The 13,234-nt window shown below is 44.7% G+C and overlaps 1 protein-coding gene across 4 annotated transcripts in view; it reads left to right on the top strand.

The window, feature by feature from the left end:
• The window catches only part of PHKA1 (phosphorylase kinase regulatory subunit alpha 1), a 1,063,236-nt gene that overhangs the window by 922,273 nt on the left and 127,729 nt on the right, over positions 1–13,234 (top strand). For all 4 annotated transcript variants that reach the window (XM_078663812.1, XM_078663811.1, XM_078663813.1 and 1 more), the window contains one exon: positions 9,183–9,236. In XM_078663812.1, the coding sequence (XP_078519938.1) occupies positions 9,183–9,236 (54 nt within the window). The remainder of the gene's footprint in view (positions 1–9,182; positions 9,237–13,234) is intronic.

Here is a 13,234-nt window from a genome sequence, read left to right as displayed (position 1 = left end):
GCATATCAGAGCAGGCTCCATCATGTGGCCCGCAGAAAGGCTAGGGTGTGTCCAGCGCCCATATTGCCCATGCATTAAAACATTTGAGACCTTCGGGGACAAGTGAAGGTTATTATTGTTTTATTTATTTTGTCTGGACTTGACTGCTGCTTTCATCCTGCCCCCAAGTGTTTTAGAGCGGTGCCAGGAGAATGAACAAACAACCAACGGGGCCCGAACTCCACATGAGTAAAACTCAGATGCTGCCTGTAGGCACCAGAGTGCAACGCAGCATGGAGCCACATGCTCGAACCTGTGCTCACCCCCAGCCCTTGGCAAACAACCATCCAGCAAACTCCTCACCCACTGCAGAAAGAGGACCCTGTTTCGGAACCCCTGCCGGCCCCCATGCGCCCGCACCCACAATAACAGTGCTTGTAGGGGGCAAGCACATCTTGATTGCATACCCCTCATACTTGTGCCGGACTATGCATGCTGTGTAAATGCTTACGGGCGATGGACGAACTGGGAGATTTCAAGTCAGGCTTACTTCAATCCTACGAGGTCAGACCCAACCCACAGCTGTGCCTAATTAACAACCACCCGCATCAAACAGACACGACGGAAAGACAGCAGGAACCTCGCACCCCCGGCCTACGCCCACAGTTTATCACAAGCAGAGAACCAATGGCCTGAGCGGGGGCCTCGAGATACTTATTTTGACAGCCTTTTGCGTTTTATACAGTGCTTTACATGACCGCCTGTTGCATTACAGGAGGAAACAAATTGTTGTAGGTAGGGGGAGATTCCGAGACGTCCAAGCCAGCCTTGAACATCGTTCTGCAGCTCCCCAACATTCAAGTCTACTGCCCTAGCCATTAGGCCAAACAAACGAGCAGCAGCAGAGCAGCTGTTTACATTCCTCAAATCAGCTGTATGTATATATATATGTATATGTATCCCAGGCCATGTAATCCCAACGTACAAAGCCCTGGGTGAAATTCACACTCCACTGACCCTGCTTGCAACCACCCAACTCAATCTCACAGAAGTGAGCCCTGGGTGACATGCACGCGCTACGCATGCAGAAGACCAGAACGCCCTCTGCCCTAAATAACAAGAAACACGAAGGGTTTTGGTGATTTGCGTAGATTTAACGAAAAACGGTATCTCCCAAAAGCAAAGTAACGAAAGGCATATTCACAGTAACACAAACTATACCACTTTGCTACTTATGAAGGAAACATGCTCTATAATACATTTCTTCAGGGATGTCAGTTACACTTAGCTGCTCTGCTTTCAGCTGCTTTACTGCATGCTGGTCGAGAGATGCGCACACTCCTTCCTCTGTTCGGCACGCTCGGTCATCTCTCCGTTCTACTGACTCAGTCCTCAAGGCTTTAATTGCGTGGCAGACTCCCCGAGGAACCTGACACCTGAAGACATGAATGAAGGACTAAAACGGCATGAAACGATAGTGTATCAATCTAAAACATGCAATAGGCTACACAGAACCATGTCGACAATATATGTTACGCCATCTAAAACTGAACAAAAATAAACGTGCATGAAAGAATGACTGAAAAGTCAGTTGATGACGTACATTCAAGATAGGAATCTAAAGCATGCAACAGGTCAAACACAAAAGCTGGGCAAAAGTGGAGGGCCATAGCGGGCATCTTAGAATGGAAATATTTTAATGCTATTAAACGGAGGTATTAATGATTTAATTTAGGATCACCAAAATCTAATGCATTCCATGAACATTTTAGACTTGAATCAAATTATCTGGAAAATACAAAAGTCTACCTAAGCACTATTATTACCAATCTAATTTTCTTCAGAGCACGATAAATTGTATTACTGATTACTGAGTAATGCAATACATTTCGTTGGTAATGTAATTACCACTGGCTCCCCGGTAACATATGATGCACGCATGGTGGCAGGGTGAGTGTTATACACAGACTGTCGACTGAAAGCACAGCACGCCCTGTAGGAATTCGGGGGCGTGTTTTTCGTGCTCTCCCCTTCCCATTGGCTGGAAGGTAAAATTCCAGCCAATGGGAAGAGGAGAGGGCGGGACTTAAAAAAACACACGGAAACGCCCCCGAATCGCGTTTTCACGGGGAAAGCGTGATTGACAGCCAATCTCTTCCAATGGCTAGCCTCCATTTATGGAGCTAGCCAATGGAAGACAGAGGCGGGACCAAAGCCCCATATGTAGGACATAAGATTTCGCCCTGGGCGGAGCACTGCTTACGCAGTGCTACGGCCAGGGCAAAACCTAAAAAACGATAATAAACAGAAATCATGGTATTAATGCAAGCATGAGCAGTATTTGGGTAAAGCATTGATTACAATTTCAGCTTATAAAAGCAGAGACGGTTTAAGGCATGGGCCAAGTGGGCTCTGGCCCAGAGCCCCAGCCTTTCAGGGGGTCCTCTGATAGACCCAGCTCTGTTCTGCAGAGTCTTGCCCTGATTAACTTAAATAAATCTTGAGCAGATTGTTTTAAATGCACTTTCCTTTGATTTATTTTAATGTGGATGATATGTGAGAGTCTATTACAGACGTTTTGCAGAGAAATGTTTGTTTAAAGCAACATTCATAAAAAAAAGTTTATTTTAGAGCAAATCAGGACCTTACATATGAGAAATGAGAGGGTGCTGCAAATATCATTTGCAGTAATGCTAGTAAGCTGCTGTTGTGTTACAATATTGAAACCACAACCCACTATCCTTGAATAGTAGATGTAAACACATTTAGAACTTAGACGAGTGGGCCTGTGCACTGTCAGTGACCTGGCCAAGGTGGATATGAAAGAGCAGCTGAAATTGGACCATATAGTCAAACCTGTTCTGAACAGGTCCTCCCACACACACAAATGCATTTCGCCTAGGGGCCCTCAAAATCCTTATGATGCTCCTGCATAAGAGAAAGGATTTATCTTTTTCCGCACATTATAAGCAGTTCCTTGGTTGTGTTTAGTGGCTTTCGAGTGCAAAGTGAGACTACTGCCACCATAGCTACTGGCACCTAAGCTCAGGATCTGAGCTGATGGTTTGAGACAGTAATCTTCGTCAGTTACTTAGGTTTTCTTTACTGAATTATCCAGCCCAAGAGGGTGACATGTTTCTGTGTTATGTTGGACTGGTCAGAGCTGTCTGCAGTCAATCACCTGCAGCCAGGTCAACAGTTTTGGCACTCCAGCTTACGTGTTTTTCCCCACAGCAAATATATTGATGCTCATTGACATTAAAACAGTCGCACAATCTGTGAAATATTCTGGCGCTGTTGAAGGGACAAAGTTGTTTGAGGAATCAGAAGCACTATGGTTCTGGACAATGTGACAAGATATTTTTATTCACTCAGTTCCTGTGACGTTTGCACGAGCAGAACTTAAGTTCACTGAAATTTATTGGACTGGATTAACAATTTATGGATTTTTTTTGTGTCTAACTACGACTCAGTTTATTATGTTTCATTCAAATTATTTTTTAAATAAGCGAGCATTACAAGATGTGTTCTATGCCTTCTAATCACTTCGAATAATGTGAATAGTTCAGAGCAAATGCAGAAAACGTTGGACATCTTTGATTCTCGTTTCTCTGAATTAGCTTTTCCGTAGTCGTTACAGACTGTGGAGGTTACCAATGTCGTCCATTGTGTCTGTTAGGATAAGGGTAACATTCTTTATCCGCCAAGAGCAGCCCCAAACTTCATACACAACTTCTAAAAGTTGAGATTTCTAGTAATTACCTCTCTTAGGAGAGTGCCAGGCACTTAAGTACTATACATTTGTATATTGCTATGTTGTTTTTTTATGCCTTTGATTTGACTGGAATATAGGCCCCATCCGCAGCGCTCTAGAAAGATTACGATTGTATCCTACATTACGTGAATTATGCACATTTCTGATGTGAGCGATTCGTGGCTTCCTTGTGGATCTGTGTAAAAAAAAACAGAGTAGGTTTTGCTTTAGAGCCCCTTGGATTTACAGTTAGGCAAAGGTTTGATGAATACATATCCCCCAGACCATTTTTGTTAGTGAAATATAATTGAATTAAAATGTATTAATCAGTTAATGTCTCAGTAGAACTGGTATTGCTCGTTTTGACTTCTCAGTCTTCGTTCTGTGTAGCAGTAACCTTTTTCAGTTATAAGACTTTTTAATTTCTCGAAAATCTACCCATTGCATAATGATGGCCCTAACGTAAGCCGGGGGAGTGTGAGAGTAAGCACGCTCTGTCAGCTGATGTATTAGTTGGGAACTCCACTTTTATGTTCTTCTGAATACAGTTCAGTGTTTTCAAAACAGATCAAACTCCGGCCACACGCGCCGCCGGGGATTTCCGGTTCATAGCGCCCAGTTGAATCCGCGGATCGCTGAGGCGACCGATCTTGGATAACTGAGGAATGTTATGTCCCGCTTACTCCGCTAATAAGTAAGTAGTATGTATGGGAGGGCGAAGACTCGGTGCTCTTCTAGCATGGTACTTGTGAGTTTAATAGCTTAACTCCACACCGCTTTATTTCGAAAAGGAGCACATTTTCTAAAAAATAACACCTGCATTTTTGGTGTTGCCTTGCGATTACCCATTTCATCGATTCTATTTGTTCTCGAATTAAAAATGACACGTGCATGTTTTGTGTCCCTATACAACATAAATCAGTTCCAGGTAAGAAAGGAACTCCTCACCATTTGAGGAGAGGATTACTCAGAGTGGTTCGCTTGTCCCGAAAACCGCGTGCATTTCTTTTATAATTTGCACATGGTGCCTGTTTTTAGGTCTCGCCTACGCAGCGGCATGCGCTGCATAGGCAAGAGACCTTTAGTCATCGGCACAGCTTTTCAGCCAAAAACATACACGCGTTCCATTGCCTTCAAAGGCAACGCCTGCACGTTTGGCGATTCCCCTGCGGGAGCGAGCTTTGGCAACATGTTTGCTAGCTCCCACAAGGAAAGCGCAGGCCCCCTCCTCTCTCCCCCTGTTGCCTCCTTTCAGCGCGAGGCGCCCTTGATTGTTCATTATGTTGCAAATCGATGTTCACAGCAGTCTTGTAAAGCATACACATTGAAATTCCACAGAACAGCTTAATCTTCAGGATTCCTTCCTTTTAGAAACAAAACCTGATGAGTCAATGCTTTTTAGCACACATGATTGTCCTTGCTGCTTTTTCCAGAAGGAGAGGACGGAAACTTCTTGACAGGGTGAAGATTTTTTTGAATATGTCTGCATTATGAGCACCTATCGAAACAAGGCAGGATATTTGAGACCATGTGTGCCAGCACTTGGGTTCCTTTTTAACTTGGAGTACCCCTCCCAACTCAGCATGGTGAATCGCCTTTATTTACATCTCTGGTGCTTTCAGATCCCTCCCACCTCCCAACACACCATGACAAAGTGCCTTTATTTAGTATCACCGGTGCTTTCAGGCCCCTCTCTCTTCCCAACACAGCCTGGGAAAGCGCCTTAATTTATTTATCATCACTGGTGCTTTCAGATCCCTCCTGCCTTCCAACACACCATGACAAAGCGCCTTTATTTATTTAATATCACCGGTGCTTTCAGATCCCCCCTCCCCCCCGCCTCCCTACACGGCATGGCGAAGCGCCTTTATTTGTTTATTATTACCATCGCTTTCACTTTGGGCTCATCTGCCGAGAAAGGCTAGAAGTTAAGTTTGAGTCCAAAGTAAATTTCAGAAATATGGTGGGGCAAATACACGTGTTTCGTGTGGTTATGTAATGGCAGGCATTTTATGTTCAACGGTTTACTGGCGGACTGTACTGAAGTCTTGTGATGGGCTACTCGATTATTTTGGGCTAGAGAGATGGAAAAGTTTTTGATTGATTTCAAACCATAAGTTGCCCACTTTCGTTCATTTGATTTGTGCTCTTCTTGGTGTATTCTACTGTAATAATCAAAATAACTATTCTTCTACAGCTTTTTATATTGAGCTTCTGTTTCTGTGTGCTGCAAATATGTGTTTTAAACTACCCAATTTTGTACTCCATTTTCCCGACCCCTTACGGACATATGGCTAAACCTGGATTTAGACTGAAATCTCATACTAATTGCCCCCTATCTGGGAAACAGCTGAAACCCACACACTGAAGAACCTCCAGCTATTAATGTCTGGTAAGCCTCCTGGACTACTGTTGTCTCTGCCATGCTAGTTCCAGTAAGATAGTTCAGTGGGTCAATATGCCTACTGCAGATTTGCGGGGGCCAAACTACAGTTTATTAAGGTAAGTAATAATCCTAGTTTTATTGAAGCACAGTAAAAAAAATAGCAATCGTGTATTTAAGTCATCCTGCCTTTCTGATATAAATAGCTTTCAGGTCTTTACAAGTGTGTTAATGCCTTATGTATTAATGCCTTATGTATTACAACCAAACATTGCACTCGTGTGGAAAATGATGCAATGCACTGGCAAACATCATCGCTCAAAAAGTGTTATTTTGTGAAATGTATTTCGAATTTCTTGAAAAATATTAAGCAGTTTGGCACACTCCTAGGGAATCATAAAAAAACATGTTTTCACTTTAACCCTGGCAAGTTTTGTCCATGGTTCATAAAACTGGAGATACTCAGCTAGATTGTATAGATGCTTGAACAAGTGAAGTGTGTGACCAGTAGTCATAATTTCAAGGTCTTTAAATCACAATGTTTGAGGTCCTGGTCCAAGCTCAGGAACCTTTGTGAAATATTTAAAGCCTGCTGCAAACAGATCCGTTGAGTTTCACCTGCACCTAGAACCCATTGGTTTCCTATTTAATGTACAATCTCACTACATAACAAGCATTGAAAATGCAATAGGTCTCGCCTTTGATTGAGTTAAAGCCATTTGCTTTGCTAATGGTCTTGTATAGCAAACCAAATGGCTTTAACTTAATGAAAGGCGAGACCATTGTGGGAACGAGGCACAGAAAGAAGCGCCTAGAAGGCTTGGCATGTGCCGAAGGCTGGCTTGACTCAAGACTCTCAAATTACTGATCGAGCCATGGGCGCTCTGCCCCCGTGGATGGCCCACTCAAAGGCGCGGCCCTCAGCAGGCACCGCACCTGGAAGCCATCAAACCCAAATTAGTGTGCGGCTGGAAGAGAGCGTGCGTGCATTGCGTGCCGGGCTCCCATAAGTCACCGGTAATTAGTCCAACTGGGCTCCTTCTGGAAGGTTCTGGTGCATCTGTCCTTGTTTGTGAACCCAAGCGTGGCTCCTTCGGCCCGGCCTCCTTCCGTGCAGAAAGAGACCACCCTCGGTGACATCTCACTGCCTTCTTCTATTTAGAAAAGTGTCAATCCTTGCAGTTCAACCCCGCATTCCCCTTGATTTGGATCTAGCACACTGCAGGCGCCTAAAAGCCAAGAATATGCGCGAAAGATCCAAAATGGAGCAGATTTGATATGGACTCGGCCAGTTTAATTTTTGAGTAATAAGCTGAAGAGCCGGCGCTTGGCTTGGAGCAGGAAGGAAACTGGAGCTTGAGTGCAGGTGGCAAGCCTTCCCTCGTTGTACATACGTTATGAAAAATGGCGTTTTTTGGCAGTTTTGCCTCGTTTTTGATGCAGCTCAGGCCTCGTTAGAGCGTAAAGCGTTGCCAGCTGCCGTTATTAGTGGATAGCGTTGACGGGACAAGAGACTTTCATACCGTCCTGTCAGATGCTGAAGGCGATTCTGTTCCCCGGACAGCTTGTTTAGTTCATTTATCTGTGGCCCGGATGCTGGCTGTGCGCCTGTGGTGAGAGGGTCACTACTTGTCCTAGGCCTGACGGACAAAGAGAGTTAATTGCATGAGAGAGAAGTCGGTATGGGAAAAATGAATTCCTGTGACGTGCGGGAGTGGTTTAGCAGAAAATACCCACCCGGAAAGAGGAAACAGACAGCATGGTACAGATGAAACTACCCCTCAAAGGTGACGGAGAAAGGCACTGGTTGGGGTGTCAAACCATAGTGTGTTAGAGAAACAGGAGTGCACAAGATTTTAAGCAATCCCTCAAAAAACAAGCATTGGCCGCGCGGCCGCAAAAGTCATCGCAATCGCAAATATGAAATTTTTAAAAACTGCGATTGGTGTGCACGTGCATCACCGCAAGTGCTACCTTGCCGGCCAGCAGCTTGCTATTATGAGCATGCGCGCGCGCTCTTGTGCGCGTGATAGTAAGATGGTCGCCGAGAAAGTAGCACTTTTAAAAGCAGCTACTAAATGTCACGGCCAGTCCAGCGCATGCGCCCGATCAGGCCGAGACTTAAAACCACTGGTTTCCCCGATTACCACTCTCGTCTCCAATATGCCCACTGTCACGATAAGGGCGGCCAGGCCATGTATTTTTTTTCTGGGCCTATTGTTTTTTAACTTTTCATGCTGTTAGTGTGGCCTGCAAATACCAGCATGTGCTCTTGGCATAGCTCTTCAATCCCTGGGGCATAGCACCCAGTATAATGTGCTACTTGGCTAAACACTTATAAGGTCCTAAAGGTGAGACCTATTGGCTATGCCAATGCTTGTTAATTTGTTCTTGTTTTGACTGTCATTACACGCTACTTGTCGGCATGTGGTTCATTCCTGGGTGTCTTTGAGTCCCTGTTCTTACTTCTTGTCTTTCCTTCTTACCTCCTGGCAGGCAGGTTTATGTCCTGTGTCATGTCCTGGGTCCCAGAACGTGATTGAGCTCTCAGTGCCCTGCATTGCAGCAATAAAGCCCTGTTGCCATTTATGCTGTATTTGTTTTCGCAACCTGTTTCATCCTAAGTCTATTCCCCACCCCTCTGTTTATTACCTGCAATGAGCATGCTTGCCTTTGCCACGCTTATTTTTACAATACTTGCACCAGCATTTTTGGTTCCAGTCCAGGATTTTCAAGCACTTGTCATCTTATGGAGAAACTACCGCACCATAAGTAATTCACTACTGTTCCCCTACTAAACATTTCATCCTTTCTCCCGGGCATAGCAAGCCGCTGAAAGGGCATTATGAACTGCCCACACATGGACTCATACCTACTACACCCTTAATCAAATGAACACTCACACTTTAATGTGAATAGTATATTCACGCAGTTTGCATAGTCTGGTACAAGGATGTGAATAGTTGGTATATGATTAGTGAGAAGTTGATTAATGATTTTGGGGGCCTGTCAGTCTAAAAGGTTGATAAATATATCTATGTTGTGTCTTTTTTGTCATCCCTGCAGTGCCATGGACTTTCAGTCGAAGGCTTTGTGCTCCCCTCATCCACAACTCGAGAGGTAAGACAGTCACTCCCTTTAATTTTCCAAGTAAATGTTTTCAAATTGTATTAATGCACTTGGTGGTGACCATGACGTCTCCTCTAACCTCCCACTTCCCCAACAAGTAAGACTTAAATCTTTGGCATACAGTGTGCTGTAACTGACATGTTCTCTTGTGGCATTTAAACGTTACAGCAAAACTTTGCTTTTTCGCCAGGCTCTGATTTCTCCCTAATTACCGTTTTCCTTTCTTTCTGTTTTTGACTTAAGATGTAAAACCCGTATTTTTGTTGCATATTTCTAACTGTAAATTGCTCACTTTGTGAATACTAACTCTGGGCGAAGCACTACGCTACGCTCGCGTAGTTTGCGCTACTTCGCACTACGCGAATTGCACGAAGCACAATGCAAACGTGCGTAGCGCAGCTGTCATTTTGTGCTTGCTCGTGGTCCTCAACGTCAAGTTGGCGACAGCGAGCAAGCAAAATGACATCCCGGCAAGACTTTTTCCTCGTTCGCGATCAGCAACATCAAGTTGCCGATCGCGAGCGTGGAAAATTAACCTCCAGGCGAGATTCTCAACGTGGGGAGGTCAGGTTTCTCATTGGGAGTGGTCGAGTATGTTCGCGACTGCTCGTAATGAGAAACTACCAGTCCGCGTTGAGAAAGCTGCCGCTCGAGTAGAAATCTACTCGAGCGGCAGAAAACGGCCACTTGCATTGTGCAAGATGCAGTTTGCACTGATTGTTCTCCAAAAAGAGAGAGTTTCCCAAAAACCAGAAAGGACTGGGTAATACAAGTAGTAAACAAAAAAAGGGTTCCTTTCTGTGTTACTCAAATCAAGTTATACTCTATTCATGACCATCTCAGAAAATACAGTAGAAGACCTCACATATCGTTAGAACAACACAAAAAGTTTTATCATATGTTATCTTAATTTTATTTATTTAAAAATACAAGCTCATTGCCTAATTCAAAAAAATATTCTCTACAAATACATTAAAATACATTAATTCTTCATGTCGCTTTCACTACAAAAGACCATTGTATCTTCCTTTACCAATTAATTTGTGTACCATTCAGTACCTTCTTTTGTATACAGCGCATAAACAATATTTGCACATAAATTCATACAATCGAGATTAAAAACAGTGATAAAATTGAGGGTTTTTGGGAAACTCTCTTTTTAGAGAACAATCAGTGCAAGCTGCATCTTGCACAGTGCAAGTGGTCGTTTTCTGCCACTCGAGTAGATTTCTACTCGAGCGGCAGCTTTCTCAACGCGGACTGGTAGTTTCTCATTGCGAGCGGTCGCGAGCATACTCGACCACTCGCAATGAGAAACCTGACCTCCCCGCGTTGAGAATCTCGCCTGGAGGTTAATTTTCCACGCTCGCGATCGGCAACTTGATGTTGCTGATCGCGAACGAGGAAAAAATCTTGCCGGGATGTCATTTTGCTTGCTCGCGGTCGCCAACTTGACGTTGAGGACTGCGAGCAAGCACAAAAGGACAGCTGCGCTACGCATGTTTGCACTGTGCTACGTGCAATTCGTGTAGTGCGAAGTAGCGCAAACTACGGGAGCGTAGCGTAGTGCTTCGCCCAGAGTTAGTATTCACAGTTGGTAAAGGAAGATACAATGGTCTTTTGTAGTGAAAACAACATGAAGAATTAATGTATTTTAATGTATTTGTAGAGAATATTTTTGTGAATTAGGCAGTGAGCTTGTATTTTTAAATAAATAAAATTAAGATAACATATGATAAAACTTTTTGTGTTGTTCTAACAATATGTGAGGTCTTCTACTGTATTTTCTGAGATAGTCATGAATAGAGTATAGCTTGATTTGAGTAACACAGAAAGGAGCCCTTTTTTTAGGTCTCGGCTAAGCGCGCGGAAGCGCGTTCTCGCCGAGAACCTATTGTGGCCGTGTGTGCTTCCCAGGAGACAATCCTGGTCGCGCGCATCGCCTTGGAGGCGATTTGAAACTGGCACGCGCCACGCTCGCCGTGGCTGTCTCCTGGGAAGCGCAAACATACAGAGGCACACACCTCCCCCTGCACGCGTGCGCACACACGCACGAGCGCACATACACGCACCAACACAGAGACACTCCTCCCCACCCCCCGCCGTCGCACACAGAGACACACACACAGGAGCGCACATACACGCACACATACAGGGACACCCCCGCGGTCGCACACATACACACACACACACACACACACACACACACGAGCGCCCCCCAAGGCCCACTTACCGCCAATCCGGTGTTCTGTCGCCTCCGCGGGGCTCTCCCTCAGGCATGGGAGCCCCGCGTCACCACTGCTCCTCGGACCAGGAACTCCGTGGGCGCGGGCTTCGCGCACAAGATGGAAGTCCCGCCCCCACGCTAGGTTTCGTTTTCGGGTGCGCGCGCACATATTGTTGTATCTGTGGAATTGGGTACATTGCTTTTATTACAGACTAATAACAAAAACAGCACCAGTTAAACTGCGAAGGGACAACGCAGTGAGTGAATTTCAAAAAGCTGCATAGAGCCATGCAGGAAAGTATAGGAGCTGGCGCAGAAAGTGTAAAGCTGGAGACAGAGTAGGGCATGCACTTTAAGGGCAGAAAATTGAGGAGCCGGAAGTCTGCGAACACTGTCTCCTGTCTTCACAGGCAGTGAGTGACAGTCTGGCAGCCATCTGCACACATGGGCAGAGTTTGGGGTTTGCTGTTGGCAGTCAACACGACCACCCTTTTGAGCTGGCCTCTAGCTGTAGGCAGGAGGCTGAAACCAGAGTTTTGGAATCTTGGACACATTTGACCAGGTTTGCTCAGAAGCGGCCTGGAATCAGGGGTTGACACACACGCACACGACTTATGCCATTTTCCCAAGCTACTGCAAGTCCACAGGGCACGATTTTTGTTGCCGTCGTCACACCTCATGACGCATTCAGATTTTATTCTGATCTTGTACTGCACTACATTACTAAAAAATTAAATTGCAGGGCGTTCCATTTTACTCTACGTGTAAAATGTTTGTGCAATGTGACCACCAAAGAATGTATTCTGTGGCAGCAAAAGTTGCGCAAAATATATAGAGCTTAATTTTTTTTGCAATATTTTTTTAACACAGAACTGTTCTAGAAGTGTTTATATCTGTCAACTGGTCCCATGTCATGGGTCTGGCTTTCAGACATTTATAACATTTGTGCCAACAAGAAAATGCAAGTAACCATGCTAACCCTGAAAGAACTTATTGTATACCCTTGAGAGACCATGCTGAAACTACAAGTCCCAGCATGCTAAGGGCTGTTGGCTGAAGATTCGACCTCTTTGCATGAATCATTTTGAAAACTATGTTTCTTTAACTTTTCCCTAGATGTTTTGCCCCGGGTCAGCCGCGGAGGTGATCTGTACCAGAAGAATCCATTAGATTTGTCAAGTGCCCATTGAGATGCGTGCGGCTAGGGGGCTCCAGACATCATAAGATTAAGGCCAGAGCCAGCGATGCTAGATGAGTTAAAGGCTACCCTTGTGGTGTAATCTTGAGATACCCCGAGCATCTTGCAGTTCCTCTGCAGGAACAACCAGTGAGAATGTGATCTTGGGCACATATTTTTATTGCGCATTGACCTGGGAGGCCCCAGTACCTACAACTTTAAAACACACTGATGCACACGTTTATTAATCAACTAGAAAACATAATCTTCAAACAATTCTAAAAAAATGAGCAATGGAGACCTAGGGTGAGGATAATACAGCTGATGGGATAATTATTTGTGAAAAGTTGAAACCCAGAAAAAAACGAAAGCGATAACAACATTTCTACCAGAAATGTCACCGTATAGGCAAAGCTGCCCTTAATTTCCAGCATGGAACAATTCACAATATAGGTGGAAGCCTTTTAATTGGATGAACTACTGTGGGTGCAGAACAGAACTGCCTGGTTCTCATCTAACTTGCCACTCTATGTGTGGGAAGCTCTGTCTGTGTGTAGGTAACTATGTGTGTGTGTAGGTAGCTCT

This window comes from Lissotriton helveticus, chromosome 10 (genome assembly GCF_964261635.1).
Source record: "Lissotriton helveticus chromosome 10, aLisHel1.1, whole genome shotgun sequence".
Taxonomy (NCBI): domain Eukaryota; kingdom Metazoa; phylum Chordata; class Amphibia; order Caudata; family Salamandridae; genus Lissotriton; species Lissotriton helveticus.
Note: the sequence above shows the minus strand (reverse complement) of the source record. Positions and strands in the feature narration are given on the sequence as shown.